General features: G+C 37.4%; 1 protein-coding gene across 1 annotated transcript in view; it reads right to left on the bottom strand.

Moving 5' to 3' along the window:
- SPTLC3 (serine palmitoyltransferase long chain base subunit 3) overlaps nucleotides 1-18807 on the bottom strand; it is a 136292-nt gene that overhangs the window by 104830 nt on the left and 12655 nt on the right. The window contains exon 2 of the mRNA XM_074346915.1: nucleotides 2674-2856. Within this exon, the coding sequence (XP_074203016.1) occupies nucleotides 2674-2856 (183 nt within the window). The remainder of the gene's footprint in view (nucleotides 1-2673; nucleotides 2857-18807) is intronic.

Below are 18807 nucleotides of genomic sequence, written 5' to 3'. Positions count from 1 at the left end.
AAATTCTCTAAAGTTGTTTGTTCTCTTCTCATCCTTTCTCTTCTTCCTTGTACAGACTTTCCCTGGGAAATCTCATCTGCTTCAGTGGCTTTGACGACTGTTAACATGTGCCAGATATGTGTAAGGTGCCATGATGTCCATCTGAGAATTTTCTCTGTGAGGTCTAGACCTCTATCTCCAGCTGCCAATTCGTTAAACTCAATTTGTGAAAATGTGATTTGACCACTTTCCCCCTCCAACCAACCCTTCCTTCTCTATTCCCCATCTCAATGAATGATAACACCTTCTTTCTACCCAGCTGTCCAAGTCATAAACCTAGTGGGGTCTTCGATTTGTACATTTCCCTAATTCGTCAAGTCAAATCAATCATCCCTAAACAAACTCTTAAACATCTTTTGGCCTTGTATATTATCATCATCCCTATGATCACTACCCTGGGCACAGCCCAAGCCCTTAGCTAGAATTTTCCCTACAACCTGGATTTCTGCATCAGCCTCTTAGCTTCTTTTTTGGTCCTTTTGTTATCTCCCTGAAATACATCTTTCAGAGGGCAGGGAACACAAACTTTCTAATCTGCAAATCTGCATTCCTTTGCCTGAAATCCTTCAATGCCTTCTCATTGTTCTTATAATAAATGCCCATGGCTTATAAAAACCCATTGTAGTGTGGTTCCTGCTTCCCTCTCAAACAATCTTTCTCCCCACATACTCCCACTCTCACTCGCAACATTCTGGTCATTAGAATTCCTTGGTTCCTTAAGTGGACAAAGCTTTCTCTTACTTCTTAGCTATTTTGCACCATATTTCCTATCCCTAAAGACTCCTTCCCTCACATCTTGCCACACCCTTTACCTTACTACTTACTCTTCAGTATTTAGAAATTAATTTGACTTCCTCTTCCTCCCAGAAACCTTCACTGAACACCAAGTTCAGATTAAATGTTTCTCTTCTTTGCTTCCTTGATGTCATATTGTTACCTCTATGGTACTTCTTATCAAAATCTGATGCAATTGCTTTTTTTTATGGTTAACTCTCTGAAGCCAAGAACCAAATCTGGCTTATTTATTCTTATATCCCCAAATTTAGCACAGTGCCTGGCACAAAATACATGCTCAAAACAAATCTGACTTAACTCTTCTGAAAGTGTCTACTTTCCACCCTTGCTTACTAGATAGAGTCCTGCTCACATTCAAGCCCCAGCATCATGCCTTTCTGACTTCCCGAGTGAATCACAGGTCACAGATCCCTGTTTCTTATATCACCTTCCTCCCCATCGTCACTTTTTCTCATTCATTTTGCTCCCGAGTCTGTTCTTACACACCCAGCTTCAGATTCTCTGATGAAGGACCTATTGTTTCTTCTCTATTAGCCTTCATTACTTGGTGTAGAGCATGGGCTCGAATACCAGCTAAGGGTAGGAGAGAGTCAAATGATAAAACCAGACCTGATTTCCTTCTGAAGGCTATACACTTGAACTAAGGTAATTCTAAAATAAGTGTTCTACATGATTTGTTAATGATTGTGTTACTTTATCCAAGAGTTTATCTTACTCCAGGTATTGGTCACTAAGTTACAGTTTTCAAGGTTCTCTCATTACATGGAAGTTCATGCCTCACCTATGTTCTTTGCTTAGGTATGTTCAAGGCTCCATCATGTGGATATTCCATACCCACAATCATACATTCCAAAGCAATTTTTTTAGGAAAAAGAGATTCATGGCATCATAAATCATTTGAACCAATTTTGGAAAACATGTTAATAGGACACAGGCTCTTCCCAGATCTCTGAATGTTTTCCAGGTTGTCCTGTTAGCTGTGTGAAAAGGGGATTATGTAGACTTTTATAGGTTAACTACTGAAAGTATCTAAATCAGTGGTTCCAAACTGAGGGTGATTTTGCACTCCATGAGACATTTGGCAATGTCTGGAGGCGTTTTGATTGTCACACGTAAGTGGGAGAGTGTTAATTGCATCTAGTGGGTGGAGGTTAGGGATGCTATTGAAAGTCCTACAATGCACAGAGCAGCCTCCCACTTCAATTAGCTAGCCTACAATGTGAACAGTGCCAAAGTTGAGAAACTCAGGCCTAGATGAAATTATAATCTCACATTTCATTCAAGCATACTTTTCTATTCCAGAATAGAATATAAAGGGGGAGGGAATAGAGTGGTAGAGTGCATGCCTAGCATTCAGGAGGTCTTGGGTTTAATCCCTAGTACCTCCATTAAAAAAAAGAGAGAGAGAGAATTACCTTCCTCCAAAAAACAAACAAACAAACAAACAGAATGAAACATAAATAATACTCAACCTACAACTAGAAGCCCAGAATACAGTCCCACTCCAGTGCCCTCACACTTGTATTTTGATTTTTCATCTTTAAAATGGTATTTAAAATATATCTCATGAGGTTATTATAAAAGTTAAATATGATAATATATGAGAAAATCTTTAGTTCAATATGGCAAGTAGTAGTTGCTCAATAAATATTTGTAATAAAAAATCCATGAATACACAGGGGATGATTAGGGTGTCCAGGGGTGCAGAGTAATAGGATTTACCCTGAATAGTTCCTGAGTGTGTCACTCTTTTTAGGACCTGAACATGCATCACCACAGTGAGAACACTTCAGAGAACAATAGGCATTGACAGAGATCCAAGAAGATGCCCATACGTACCTTTTGTTCTTCTCGTTCTACAGCTGCATTGCATTTTTCTATTCCCCTGTTTCTCAAAAAATCTCTGAGATAGCCAAACAGCGTCCCAATTCCATATCCCATATAAGTAAAAATCACAGCATAAAGAGGTGCTTCCTCAAAGGATTCAACAATTGGCTTATAGAAATTGGAATTTCCATTTTGCTGCAAAGACAAAAGAAAATTGAAGGTTAGCACTCTCCCATTACAATAAACTCTGATACTTGAAATTTTGGACTTTCAACCTTTTACATTTCAAAGAACATATTTAAGATTGTAAAAGCTCCCTGGAGAAAAGTAGAAACTGATCATTGAAGAGGATAATCAAAAATGTCATTTTATTTTACAATTCCTATTGAAATAATTGATTCATGCAAAAGTGATCAACAGGCTCTGAATCCATTAAGTGAAAAGTTAATGAGGAATAGGGCTTTCGCAAGATGCCAAAGTATCACCCTACAGGTTACTGCCCAGTCACAAACCTGGGTTTACATCCTTAACCAGGCGGTCAAATTACAACACAGATATTAGAACAACTCACCACTCTGTGGTCTTATCATGATCTAATATTCAATATGCTGATGAAATATTTCACCTGAATTTAGTCAAGTTCTAATATGTAACTTTCATTTCAAAAGAAATATCAGATAAATTAATTCCTGAAGAAACAATCAGATAATCCATGACATGGGACATTCTATATGACAACTGGTCTGTTCTTTAAAGGCAAAACATAAACAAATGGGACTACATCAAACTAAAAAGCTTTTTCATAGCAGAACAAATGATTAACATATGGGGGGAAAACAACGAGAATGCATGGGACTTGCTGAGTTGGAGTGGTGATTGCTCACATAAGTGCACATGTTTTCTGGGCAGTTAGAGATGCAGGAGGTAAGAGAGGCCTGACTAAAGGAGAAGATCTGGGCCTCAATGAATCTGAGGCTCAACGTGCACCACAGTTGAAGGTGAATGTGATAAAGGACAAGATAAAAAGAATAGCAGGAAGCTTAGGACTGAATTTCAGGACTCACTGCTTCTAAGGGCGCCATAGACGAAGGGTGAGTGAAGGGTGCCCAGTGTGGGTGACTTCAGAACCCTGACTTAGTGGCTCACAAATTAACTCCTCTGGCTATCTTAGAGGATGGCAAAGTCACATCAGCACATATAACAGAGAAACTTCCAGGATATTCAAGGCCATCCTGGGAGTCTCAAGGTGTTTTCCCTTTTTCCTAACCTGGCCCTGTATCTATTTCTGAGCTCCATATGTTGCCAAATCAAGCAGAGCATTTCCTCTGAAATCCATGGGAACTTTCTGCTTACATTGGCTCTGAGGCAAACCTGCACTGTATGTAACAGACTGTCTACAGAAGCAAATAAAACCCTCATTTGGGTGCACAGTCCAGAACTGTGTAATTTTTCGTTTCTTTTCTTTTCCTTTTTTTTTTTTTTTTGGCCCCTGTGACCTTGTTCTGGAAAATAGTTATATAACAAAGGAGATGTTTCCAACAATGTCCATCAGCCCAAACCAAAATTGACTTTACCCTCTCTCCCATAACTTTACATATTTTTAATTTAATGTAATGTAATTTTATTTATCAGAGAGAAAATGGCATATCTTCTTGGAGGCAGACAGGTCAGGGAACAGACAGGCCAGGAAGGTTTTGCTAAAACCACAGTCATCCCAGCACATGGGCCAAGGCTGTACCTCTGAGGAGCAGTGTCAGAGGCTTCACATTGGGAGGTAAAGACACTTTATGAAAATAGCCGAGCCAAGCTACTAAACAAGTAAATAAGCAAGGACAACAACAAAAATTCCCAGGGGAGGTGTGGAGGAAGGGATTAGTATCCGGAGTTGCTACAATATATAATCTAAAATGTCCGATCTTCAACTGAAACTATGAGCCATACAAGAAGTAGGAAAATGTGACCTAAAAAAGAGAAAAACATCAGGCAACAGAAACTGCCTATGAGACGAATGAAGATGTCGGGCTTTACAAAGACTTCAAAGCAGCTGTTATAAATAGATTCAAGGAACCAAAGGAAACCAAGCTATAAGAAGTAAAAGAAAACGTGATAACAATGTCTCATCAAGTAGAAAATATCAATAAAGAGAAGAAATTATAAAAAAGAAGAAAAATGGAATTTATGGAATTAAAAAATGTAATAATAAACAAAAATTACTAGTGGTGTTCAACAGTAGAATTATATTCAAAGATGAAAGCAGCACTAAATTTGAAGACACATAAATAGTGTTTATACAAGCCCTCTCCTTCAAAATGAGAAAAAAATCAAGAAAAGTGAATAGGATCTGAGAAAAATTTGGGATATCATTGAGTACACCAATGTACACAAGTCTTTTTTTATATATAAACTTTATTAATTTTTTAGGTTTTTTTCCTTTGGGAAGAGGTAATTAGGTATTTTTAATTTGTTTACTTTTAGTGGAGGTACTGGAGATTGAACCCAGGACATTGTGCATGCTAAGCATGCACTCTACCACCTGAGCTATACACTCCCCACAACATACACATGCCTTAATACAAGTGTCATCAAAGATGTGAAGAAACTGTGATTCTCATACATAACCGTTTTTCTAAAGGTTAAACATAGAGTTGCCATGTAACCCAGAAATTCTCTTTAGGTGTTCCCAAAAGAAATGCAAAAACATGTCCACACAAAAACTTTTACTCAGAAATTGACACATTGTAACTGACTATACCTCAATTAAAAACAAAAAACTTGTACTCAAATGTTCATAGTAGTTTTATTCAAAACAGGTAATGTGGAAACAACCCAGATGTCCATTAACTGATGAATGTATAAATTAGTGTAGGACAATCATACAATGGATTATTGTTTGACAATAAATACAGAAAATATACTGACAAATGCTCCAACATAAACGACCCATGAAAAAATTATGCTAAATGAAAGAAGCTATTCACAAAAGACCACATCTTGTATGATTCAATTTAGATGAAATATCCAGAATAGGCAAATCCACAGAGAGAGAGGCAGATTAGCGGCTGATTCAGTATGAGGGGTGGAGTTTGGGAAGAAATGGCTACTGACTGCTACTGAGTACAAGTGTTTTGGGGGGATGATGAAAACTGACTGTAGTGATGGCTGCGTAACTCTGTGATTAAACTAAAAGCTGCTGAACTATACACTTCTAATGGGTGAATTGTAGAGTGTGTAAGTTGTATCTCAATAAAGTGTGTGTGTGTGTGTATATATATATATATATATATATATACACACACACACACACACATACATCTAGTCTATGGAAGGCTGCTGCTTCTGCATCTGGTTGTTGAACTGGAGTTTTTGTAGGTCAGTAGCAGGGCCAGCAATTGGGAAGAATTGGGCCTAAAACATAGGAAAGTGAAGACAAGTGGGGACCCATTAGGACAAACTGGATTTCAAAAAACAAAACAAAACAAACAAAACAAAGCGTAAATACAAAACAGAAATAGACTCATAGACATAGAATACAAACTTGTGGTTGCCAAGGGGGTGGAGGGTGGAAAGGGATAGAAGGGATTTCAAAATTGTAGAATAGATAAACAAGATTATACTCTATAGCACAGGGAAATATACACAAAATCTTATGGTAGCTCACAGAGAAAAAAATGTGACAATGAATATATATATGTTCATGTATAACTGAAAAATTGTGCTGAACACTGGAATTTGACATAACATTGTAAAATGATTATAAATCAATAAAAAAAGTTAAAAAAAAAAAAAAAGGACAAACCAGAATCTATGTCAGTCTGGCACCTTATTCAACTTTGATGATGAATGTGTCCTTCACAAAGTATTGGAGCCCTTTGCCATGAATATGCAAACTCACCAGTCTCAGAACTCAGAGAAGCTGAAGGAACCTAGCAGGACCTGGAGAAGCCACAAGCTCAGTCGCTGCCCTTGTCAACAAAAGGAGCCCACAGATCAGCAACAAGGTTTACATATTGCAACTGTATCTCATGCCTTTCAGTGGCCTTTATATTATAATGAGTTCTCCCCCTTTCCAATATCACACAGTTTATCTTGGGTTCAACCCCAACCAGGAAATTTTTAGAGATGAGGTTCCAGTTTGACTAAATTGACACAGTGCAAAACCTGCTCAAATGTTTTGGCAAAAATGATGTTTTCTATGTTTCCCAGCTTTCTTTGCAATTATGAAGGGCCATATGACTCGTTCTGGCTAATGGACTATGAGTAGAAATGGCTTGTGTCACTTCTGGGTTGAGGCAATCAAGAGCTCGTGTGCCTTCTCCATCTATCTCTTCCTCTACCATGGGAAACTTGTAGGTCACTGGATCCAGGTGGTGAAGCTACAAGATTGGGGGGGGGGTGTCTGATCTCAATAAGTTTTCCATATGTGATTAATAAAACTCACTGTGTTGATCTAGTGAAATTTATGATTTTTCTATTTCAGCAATTAATATTATTCATCCTGATTAATCCACCTATCTCTACAGATAAAATATAAAGATGCTTTCAAGGATAAAGACCATCTGAGTGTCTAAAGTTGATTTCATTTCTGATAACCCCATGTGAGTACTATTGTACGGGATGGACTTTTAGAGATAGTAAGAAGTCCAATCTTCACTCTGGGTTAGATACTAGCACTTCTCCCTCAGAATCCTGAACCAGCCCTCTGGTCCAGTTGCCATTACTCCAGAAGAAATGAAACTTGGGGATGGAATATAATTTTAGGTTTCATGAGCTTAAACACTGAAACTTGAGTACAAGTGTGTGCAAGGACTATAAACTTTCCTTTCAAATCTCATCTAGTGGGGTTTGTTACACAGACACTGTTGGTTGCCTACCTTACAAACACACACTCCTTATTTATTACTGGAAGAGCCTTAGTAACCCTGACCCTGCTTCAGAAGGTAAAGCATGATTAGTCCAAGCTAGCCATAGTGGTTCTTGCCAGTGACTGGTTTAGACATGTGGACCAGTGCTAGCCAATGGGAACTGAGAGAAAGTCCTTTGGGTGAATTTTGAGACAGGCTTTACTTAAGAAAAAAACTGGATGCAAAAAAATGCTCTGTTCTTCTCTAGACTTACATTGTTGTGTCTGCTTGGGACATTTGGAATTGAAGCAACTATTTTTGGCCACAAAGGGAAGATATTTATTTATGCATAAAAGATGGTAGAAAAAAGAGGTGGAAAGCCCTGAGGACCTTAAAGACACTGTTAAGTCAGTGAATCAACCAATCCAGAGACCACCCAAATCTAGACCCTTCCCAACTCTAGGCTCTTATTATGTGAGAATAACAAAATCTTTTTAATCTACCTATATTTGAATCTTCCACTACTATTTGTAGCCTAAAGTATCCCTTCAGACCAGCTCTCATCCCCAGTCAAGGGGGTAACAAGAACTGTAGACTAGATGAGACTGTGGGGGGGGGGGGAGACTGATATTCATCTCATACACATCAATATATTCATCTCAGTTGTTCGTTCTTAGCATCCATTCTTATTGGCTAATGAGCACCCTGTTCTGACTGATAAGTATGCATTCCTTATTGTGTGTGTGTGTATAAACTATATATATAAACACACACATGTATATAATTTTCATTCCCAATGGCAGATAAAATTCAAAATGCTTTTTTCCTCAGTAGAATCCTCTACTTTTACTCTAAAACATTTGAGAGTCTTATTGATTTCAAAGTTACCATTTATTTCTCTTCTAAAATACATTGGAATGTCAATCAGATCTGGCTAAAGTTACATAAATGATGTAGCACCCAGTCTCATGCAAGTAGAATGACACAAGAATGATGAGAGGACGTGGTTCTACCTTAGTTGGAACAGTACTTAATGTCTTAAAGTTGTTGGTGATTTTAACAAATGCGTACTTTAATCTCAGCCTTGTGTCATCGTATCTTTTATAAATATGTGTTTAAAAATGCTTTGTACCATTCCATAGGTTGTCATTTTGTTTTGTTCATGGTTTCCTTTGCTGTCCAGAAGCTTGTAAGTTTAATTAGGTATAAGTGAAAAATTGTTATCCATGCTGGAAATTGACACAACATTGTAAACTGACTATAACTCAATAAAAAAAAGTTTAAAAAAAGCTTTGTGAAACTCATATGTCTCAGGCTACTCTAACTTATACCATCTTATCACAAATAGTTGAGTTGTTTTAATTTCACACCATGATTTTTATCCCCTCCAAGCCTCTCATGTTGCCACTTTCCTACAACTTCCTCAGTTTCTACTCCTTTTTCCAAGTGTTCTCTGCTGCCCCCTCCCCCTCATCTCTACACAACACTTGGACACCCTTCGTCTGCCTAATAGCTCCTGTTTAAGACTCAGCTCTGGCTTCATTTCCTAAAAAGATCTCAGCTATATATTCTCACTGCATAACACCATTATAACACTCAACACATTTTACTACAATAGTATTTTTAAAAGACAAGTTATTTAACAAAAGGGTGGAAAATAAAGAATCATTTGCAAAAAAAAAAATCTCTTATTATATCTCAGGCATTTCATATATCTCAAATATTTTAACAACATTGTCCAGTGTGGCAAAGGCTGGCTGTGCATCAAACCATTTCCCTCCCCTCTTTCTCACAAGCTGGACTACACTCCCCACATCCCTTGCAGACAAGTGTGACCACTTGATTGAGTTTGGACCAACGTGAAGTTGGTAAAACTGAAATGTGCCATTTCCATGCCTGGCCCACAAAAGCCTCTCTCCTGATCCATCTGTTTCTCTCTTTCCCCTGTTGCCATCTGAATTCTGATGGCCAAGGTGACCTTGGAAGCCACACAGTATAGTGTCCAGAGATTTCACCAACCTTGTTCCCTGAATTACCATGTGGAACAGAGTCCTCATCATCTCCCCCTCCAACTTCCTATCACTGCCAATTAGACTGAATATGAGTGAGGAATAAACTTCAATTGGATTACACCATTGTGATTTGGTGGCTCATTTATTATGACATCTGGTATTACCTTAATGAATTTGTACTACAGGAATTGCATTCAAATTCTTTCATATCTAACCCTTGTTTAGAAGCATTTGGAAGAAGTCTGAGAACTGAGTTACCTCCCCAAGGAACAGTTTGTATCAGGACCAGTCTGGGTGGGCCAAAATTCAAATTTAAATGTGGGAATGTAAATTGGTGCAGCCATTATGGAAAACAGTATGGAGGTTCCTCAAAATATTAAAAATAGAACAATCACATGATCCAGCAGTTCCACTCCTGGGTAAATATCCAAAGAAAATGAAAACACTAATTTGAAAACATATGCACCCCAATGTTCATAGCAATAGACAATAAACAAGACATGGAGGCAACCTAGGTGTCCATCGACAAATGACTGGATAAAGATATATATGTAGGGACGAGGCCAAGATGGCGGAGTAATAGAATGCTTGTGGCTCACCCTCTCCCATAGATACACTGAGACTCACATCCACGGACCCACTCAGCCAACCAGAGTACCTGCAGAACTCCTACAGAACATTGTCTTCTTCAAAAGACAAAGACGCCAAAAATCTGGTAGGAGAAAGGAAAAAAAGAAAGACGAAAAGGCAAAACAGTTTGGGACCAGTCCCGTGGGGAGGGAGCGGCAAAGGAGGACTGACGCTAGTTCGCTCGCTGGGTCTCCCCTTCTCCAAAGGAGAGGCCAGCAGGACGGAGGGGGAGCCTCTGAGGCTCAGATCTGTACGGAGCAGCCCTTGACCTACAGAACTAAGTTAAGTGGGCACAGAGGGTCCCTGCGACACCCAGCCCGATACCCGAACCGGGAGCTGGGGGCCAGGACAAGCTGCCCGAGCCAGGCAAAGGACCAGGAGGGCTGCAATGAGGCAGCCCTGGGGGACTGCAGGGGGCTGCGCAACATGGATGAGTGTGTGCACAGGGCAGAACAACCTGGGCCCTCCATAAAACAGCACGGCTGATGTGCCCTGGGGGAAAAGGTGCATACCCATCTCTGAAAGCCCAAGGAAGGTTTTCAGCGAGGAGAGGCGGGGCTCAGGTTCGGCAGCCATATCCTCCAGCGCTTGGCACCCTGGTGGGGACGGGGGCGAAACCTGAATCCATGCCTAGGGGCTCAGCAGCCTCAAAGGACAGACAGCAACTTGTTTGCAGCCTGAGTCAGTTAGGATCCTTCCACCCTGGTGCCTCGCAAAGTTCGCGCGGCCAGGACAAACAAGGAGCTGAGTTTGGACACAGAGCGTGGGCGGGGCTCTTCCGAGGTCTTCCCAGGGCCCGCCTGCGGAGCGCCGACCCCGGGCAGAGTGCAGGGCGGCCGTGGAGCTGCTGAGTGACCTGTTCCAGGAGACGGTGGGTGGCCTCCTGCCCCGAGGCAGAGCACGCAGCAGCACAGAGCCATGGAGCGACTGGCGCCAGGAGACAGCGTGTGGCCCCCTGCCTTTGTGGCAGGAATGCTGTACTGGAAGGAGGCACGATCTGCTTGCTGACAGGCACTGGGAGCAGCATAGACGAGGGCGCCAACGGAGGGCCTCTGGAAAAAGCAAGCTGAGTTTGCGAAACAGGGCAAAGACAGAAAGATTTCTCATTAAGAGCACACTGTCTCCAGGAGAACACTCCCTACACACCTTTTTTTTTTTTTTAATCTGTTTTTACCTGTTGTATTTTCTATTACCTTTTTAATTTTTACTTTTCAAACAATTATATATCCTCCCAGTTTTAATACCTTTTAAATTTTTCTTTTAAAATAATATTATTTTAAAAAATCCGCGTCATGTCATTTTTATCTCTCTTGGTATTGATCTCCTGTTATTGATTATACACAGGTTTCAAATATATTTTCTTTCCTCTTTTCACCTTTTTTTAAAGGTTTTTAAGAGATGTTTCAACCCGATTGCTATTCTGCTTCAACTTGCTCTTCAATTACTCATTTTAGTTTTCAAACCTTTTTTTCTCCCCTTTTTCAAAATTCTCTTTATCATATCTTTTTTTATCTGTTCTATTTTTTATTACATTTTAACTTCTACTTTCTAAACAATTTTGTGTGCTTCTAGTTTTAATTCCTTTTAAATTTTTCTTTTAAAGTAATTATATTATTTTTTTTTAAATCCACCTGATTTCATTTTAATTTCTTTTGGGTTTGATCTCCTGTTATTGATTATAAATAGGCTTCAAATATCATTTTTTTAATCATTTTTCCTTTTTTTAAAGGGTTTTTAAAAATATGTCTCAACATGAATGCTAGTCTGATTCAAATTTCTCTTCTATAATTGATTATACATTGTTTTCAAAACTTTTCTTCCTTCTCTTAAAATTCTCTGTTTTATCTTTTTTACCTGTTCTATTTTCTATTACCTTTTTAATTTCTACTTTCTAAACAATTGTATATGCTTCTAGTTTTAACTGCTTTTTAAATTTTTCTTTTAAAGTAGTTATATTATTATTATTTTAAAAGAATCCACCTGATTTCATTTTCATTTCTTTTGGTTTTGATCTCTTGTTATTGATTATAAATAGGTTTCAAATATCGTTTTCTGATCTTTTTCCTTTTTTTTTTAAGGGTTTTTAAAAAAGATGTCTCAACTCGAATGCTAGTCTGATTCAAATTGCGCTTCTATAATTGATTATACATTGTTTTCAAACCTTTTTCTCCCTTCTTTTAAAATTCTCTTTTTCTCTCTCCTTTTTTTTTTTTTTTAAGTTTTATTCCTACATAGGCATTAGATAGATAAATAAATAAACTTCTTTAAGGACCACAATAGATAACTGATAATACATAAGCCACAGTGCCAGAGAGATATGAGCAAGATGAAGAAGCAGAGAAACCATTCCCAATTAAAAGAACAAGAGAAATCCCCTAAAAGAATGATCAATGAAATAGACATCAATAGCCTTCTAGATCAAGGTTTCAAAAAAGGAGTGATCAAATTATTGAAGGAACTAAAAGAGATAGTGTTTAGAGATATAAAATATGTCAAAAATGAAATCAAAGCTATAAAGAAGACCCAAGTAGAATTGGTAAACTTATTGGCTGAGATAAGAATGGATCTAAAGGCTGTGCAAAGCAGACTAGATAATGCAGAGGAATGAATTAGTGACCTAGAAGACAGGACACAGAAAGCCCTCAATCAGAACAACTGCAAGATAAACAAACAAAAGCAAATGAAAGCAACATAAGGGACCTACGGGATAATATAAAGCATGCCAATCATTGCATAATAGTGGTCCCAGAAGGGGAAGAAAGATCAAAGGGAATTGAAAAGATATTTGAAGAAATCATGACTGAAAACTTCCCAAACTTAAAGAAGGAATCAGATATCCAAGTACAGGAAGTTCAAAGGGTCCCAAACAGGAAGAACCCAAACAGAACCACACCAAGTCATATCATAATCAAGATGGCCAGAATCAAGGATAAAGAAATGATCCTACAGGCAGCAAGAGAAAAGCAAAGAGTGAGTTACAAAGGAACCCCCAGAAGGCTCTCAGCTGATTTCTCTACACAAACACTATAGGCCAGAAGGGAGTGGCAAGATATATTCAAAGTCCTGAATGAAAAAAGATGCAACCTTGGATTCCATATCCAGCAAGGCTAACCTTTAGGATAGAAGGAGAGATAAAGAATTTCACAGACAAGCAAAAACTAAAAGAGTTTAGCAACACTAAACCCATGGTAAAAGAAATATTAAAAGTTCTACTCTCAACAGAAAAGAAGCAGGATGCTACAGAAATGAAGAACTCATAACTGGAAAGGTGATAACTCATGAATTACAAATAAAGTAAACGCAAAATTATAAAAGAAGACATACAAATCATTGAGAGTGGGAGAGGGAGACAGGAAAATATAGAATTTTTTTTTTCACTTAAAATGTTTTTGTTCTCAGTAGGATGGGTTTGAGATCATGTTACTTGGACTTACAAAAAAGGGTAACCACAAGCCAAAAACTTACAAAGGTGTCACAAAAACTAATTCAAATCCATGATAATACAAAGGAAAATTACCAAACCACAAAAGGAAGAAGAAAGGAACAAAGACGAAATACCAAATCAACTGCAAAGATAAGTTCAAAATGGCAATACACACACATCTATCATTATTTACTGTAAACGTTAATGGACTAAATGCTCCAGTCAAAAGACACAGAGTGGCAGACTGGATAATATAGCAAGAACCTTCAATATGCTGCATATAAAAGACCCATGTTAGGGAGAAGGAAACATATAGATTGAGAGTGAAAGGATGGAAAAGGATATTCCATGCAAATGGAAAAGCCAAAAAAGCAGGTGTTGCAGAAGATTTCAGACAAAATAGACTTTAAAACAAAAGCCATAAAGAAATATAAAGAAGGACATTTTATAATGATTAAAGGAGTGATACAAGATGAGGATATTACACTTGTTAATATATATGCTCCCAATGTAGGAGCACCAAAATACGTAAAACAATAACTAACAGAGATAAAGGGGGATGTTGATGGGAATACAATCATAGCTGGAGATTTTAAAACCGCATTAGCATCACTAGACAGATCTTCCAGACAGAAAATAAATAAAGCAACAGAGAAATTAAATAATACAATAGAAAAATTAGATTTTGTGGATATTTTCAGAGCATTACACCCCCCAAAAGTAAGTTATACATTCTTTTCAAGTGCACATGGAACATTTTCTAGGACTGATCATGTACTTGGGCAGAAAAGAAATGTCAACAATTTTAAGAAGATAGAAATTATCTCAAGCATCTTTACTGACCACAATGCCATGAAACTAGAAATCAAAAACAGAGAAACAAAGGAGAACAAAAGGAAAGCATGGAGATTAAACAATATGCTATTAAAAAACCAATAGGTCAATGAGGAAATCAAAGCTTAAATTAAAAAATACCTTGAGACAAAAGAAGATGAAAGCAAAACCACACAAAATTTATGGGACACAGCAAAGGCCGTGCTAAGAGGGAAGTTTATAGCAATACAGGCCTTCCTCAAAAAAGAACAATCTCAAATAAACAATTTAACACACCAACTAAAAGAACTACAAAAAGAAGAACAAAAAAACCCAAAAGGCAGCAGAAGGAAGGAAATTATAAAGATCAGGGAGGAAATAAATAAAATAGAGATTAAAAAAAAATAGAAAAAATCAATCAAACCAAAAGCTGTTTTTTTGAAAAAGTAAATGAAATCAACAAACTTCTGGCCAAACTCACAAAGAAGAAATAAGGGAGAGCAAAAATAAGCAAAATAAGAAAGGAAAATGGAAAAATTACAACAATTAAAATAGAAATACAGAATATCATACAAGAATATTATGAAAAACTATATGGAACCAAACTAGATAACCTAGAGGAGATGGACAAGTTTCTGGAAACATCCAGTCCACCAAGACTGAATCAAGAAGAAACTGACCACTTGAAAAACTGATCACTAGAAATGAAATCGAAATAGCAATAAAAAGTCCAGAACCAGACGGCTTCACTGGGGAATTATACTAAACATACAAAGAACTCATACCAGTCTTTCTCAAACTCTTCTAGAAGATTAAAAAGGAGAGAATACTCCCAAACTCATTCTATGAAGCCACCATCACCCTGATACCAAAACTAAGCAAAGACACTACCAAAAGAGAGAATTATAGGCCAATATCACTGGTGAACACAGATGAAAAATGCTCACCAAAATATTAGCAAATAGAATCCAACAACACACACAAAAAAATCATACATCATAACCAAGTAGGGTTCATCCCAGGGACACAAGGGTGGTTCAAAATATGCAAATCAATCAATGCAATACATCACATCAACAAGAGAAAGGACAAAAACCACATGATCATCTTATTAGATGCAGAAAAAGCATTTGAAAAAATTCAACACCCATTTATGATAAAAACTCTCACCAAAGTGGGTATAGAGGGAACATATCTCAACATCATAAAAGCTATATATGACAAACCTACAGCCAGCATAGTACTCAATGGTGAAAAGCTCAAAAGCTTCCCACTAAAACCTGGGACAAGACAAGGCTGCCCACTATCACCACTCCTATTCAACATAGTCCTGGAAATCCTAGCCACAGCAATCAGGCAAGAGAGAGAAATAAAAGGGATCCAAATTGGAAAAGAAGAAGTAAAAGTGTCACTATATGCCAACGTCATGTTACTATATATAGAAAACCCTAAAAAGGTCCACACAAAAACTACTAGAGCTGATCGAAGAATTCAGCAAGGTAGCAGGTTACAAGATTAACATTCAAAAATCAGATGCATTTCTTTACACTAATGATGAATCAACAGAAAAAGAAAGTAAAGAGACAATCCCCTTTAAAATAGCACCCAAAGTAATAAAATACCTAGGAATAAATCTATCCAAGGAGGTGAAAGAATTATACCCAGAAAACTATAAACCATTGATGAAGGAAATTAAAGAAGACTTTAAAAAATGGAAAGATATTCCATGTTCTTGGATTGGAAGAATCAATATTGTTAAAATGGTCACACTGCCCAAGGCAATCTACAGATTTAATGCAATCCCCATCAAATTTCCCAGGACATATTTCACAGAACTAGAACAAATCATAATAAAATTTATACAGAACCATTCAAAGACCTAAAATTGCCAAAGCATTACTGAAGAGAAAGAAAGAGGCTGGAGGAATAACTCTCCAAGACTTAAGACTACACTACAGAGCTACAGTCATCAAGACAGCATGCTATTGGTACAAAAACAGACATATAGACCAATGGAACAGAATAGAGAACCCAGAAATGAACCCACAAACTTTTGGTCAACTCATCTTCGACAAAGGAGGCAAGAATATACAATGGAATAAAGACAGTCTCTTCAGCAAATGGTGTTGGGAAAACTGGACAGCAGCATGTAAAGCAATGAAGCTAGAACACTCCCTTACACCATACACAAAAATCAACTCAAAATGGATCAAAGACTTAAACATAAGACAAGATACAATAAATCTCCTAGAAGAAAATACAGGCAAAAGAGTATCTGACATACATCTCAAAAATGTTCTCCTAGAACAGTCTTCTCAAGCAATAGAAATCAAAGCAAGAATAAACAAATGGGACCTAGTGAAACTTACAAGCTTCTGCACAGCAAAGGAAACCATAAGTAAAATAAAAAGACAACCTAAGGAATGGGAGAAAATTTTTGCAAATGAAACCTACAAAGGCTTGATTCCCAGAATATATAAGCAGCTCATACCACTTAATAAGAAACAACCAAACAACCCAATCCAAAAATAAGCAAAAGACCTAAACAAGCAGTTCTCCAAGGAAGACATACAAATGATCAATAGGCACATGAAAAAATGCTCAATATCACTAATTATCAGAGAAATGCAAATCAAAACTACAATGAGGTATCACCTCACACCAGGCAGAACAGCCATCATTCAAAAATCCACAAATGACAAATGCTGGAGAGGCTGTGGAGAAAAGGGAACCCTCCTACACTGCTGGTGGGAATGCAGTTTGGTGCAGCCACTGTGGAAAACAGTATGGAGATTCTTCAAAAGACTAGGAATAAACTTACCATATGACCCAGGAATCCCACTCCTGGGCATATATCTAGAAGGAACCCCACTTCAGGATGACACCTGTACCCCAATATTCATAGCAGCACTATTTACAATAGCTAAGACATGGAGACAGCCTAAATGTCCATCAATGGATGACCTGATAAAGAAGAAGTGGTATATGTATACAGTGGAATACTACTCAGCCATAAAAAATTGACAACATAATGCCATTTGCAGCAACATGGATGCTCCTGGAGAATGTCATTCTAAGTGAAGTAAGCCAGAAAGAGAAAGAAAAATACCACATGAGATCACTCATATGTGGAATCTAAAAAAAAAAAAAAAACCACAAAAACAAACAAACAAAACATAAATACAAAACAGAAAGAGACTCATAGACATAGAATACAAACTTGTGGTTTCCAAGGGGGTGGAGGTTGGGAAGGGATAGATGGGATTTCAAAATTGTAGAATGGATAGACAAGATTATACTGTACAGCACAGGGAAATATACACAAGATCTTATGGTAGCTCACAGAGGAAAAAAATGTGACAATGAATATATATATGTTCATGTGTAACTGAAAAATTGTGCTCTACACTGGAATTTGACACAACATTGTAAAATGATTATACATCAATAAATAATGTTAAAAAAGATATATATGTATACATATATACAATGGAATAATACTCAGCCATAAAAAAGAATGAAATTTTGTCATTTGCAACGATATGGATGGAACTTGAGGACAATATGTTTAGGGAAGTATATCAGACAGAGAAAGATAAATACTGTATATTCTCTCTTTAGTCCAAAAAAAATACAACAAATGAATATAACAAAACAGAAATAGATTCAGAAATAAGAGAAAAAAATAGTGATTATCAGTAGGGAGGGGCAAGTTAGAGGAAGGTGTTTAAGAAAGGGGTACAAACTACTAGGTATAATATAAGTAAGATAAGAGGATGTAGTGTAGAGCACAGGGAATATAACCAATATTGTTTAATAAACTTAAATGGAGTATAATCTATAAAAATTTTGAATCACTATGTTGTAGACCTGAAACTAACATAACATTGTAAATCAACTATACATCAGTTAAAAAAAATGGAATGAGATATTTAATCAATAAGTCAATCAATCGATCAATCTGCGGAAGTTTTTGCCAGGAAATCAACTGAGTCAAAGACTCATTTTTTGATTTATTGAGCATCTCTCTGTGTTAGGTGGTGCATGAAAGAAAAAAAAAAAGAAAAGCACATTACAAGATTTAGGCTTCAGTGACCACAGAAGTCAAAGAGAGAGAAAGACAGATTAGAAACATGGAATTTTCTGAGGGGACAAGTTCTTTATGTATTAGCTACTCCAAACTTTCTTTCTAGTGATGCCCCAGTTCTGTTCTTGAGATGCCAGGTTGTTTTCCCATTGTCTTTTCTTTCCCCTTCATCACCTGAGAAGTCAGCTAGTAAGCCAGGGCAGCCCAAGAAGAGAGTCCCAGACTTCCACAGATACACCCAGGTTGAGAGTGAAGGTTTACAGAAAAGGCAAAATTGCTTGGAGGGATCTAAATGAGTCCCCAGCAGTGTGTCTAATGAAAATCTGCTGTAGGAATAAG

Source organism: Camelus bactrianus, chromosome 19, assembly GCF_048773025.1.
Source record: "Camelus bactrianus isolate YW-2024 breed Bactrian camel chromosome 19, ASM4877302v1, whole genome shotgun sequence".
Taxonomy (NCBI): domain Eukaryota; kingdom Metazoa; phylum Chordata; class Mammalia; order Artiodactyla; family Camelidae; genus Camelus; species Camelus bactrianus.
The sequence above is the reverse complement of the archived record's forward strand: the minus strand, read 5'-3'. Positions and strand labels throughout refer to the sequence as shown.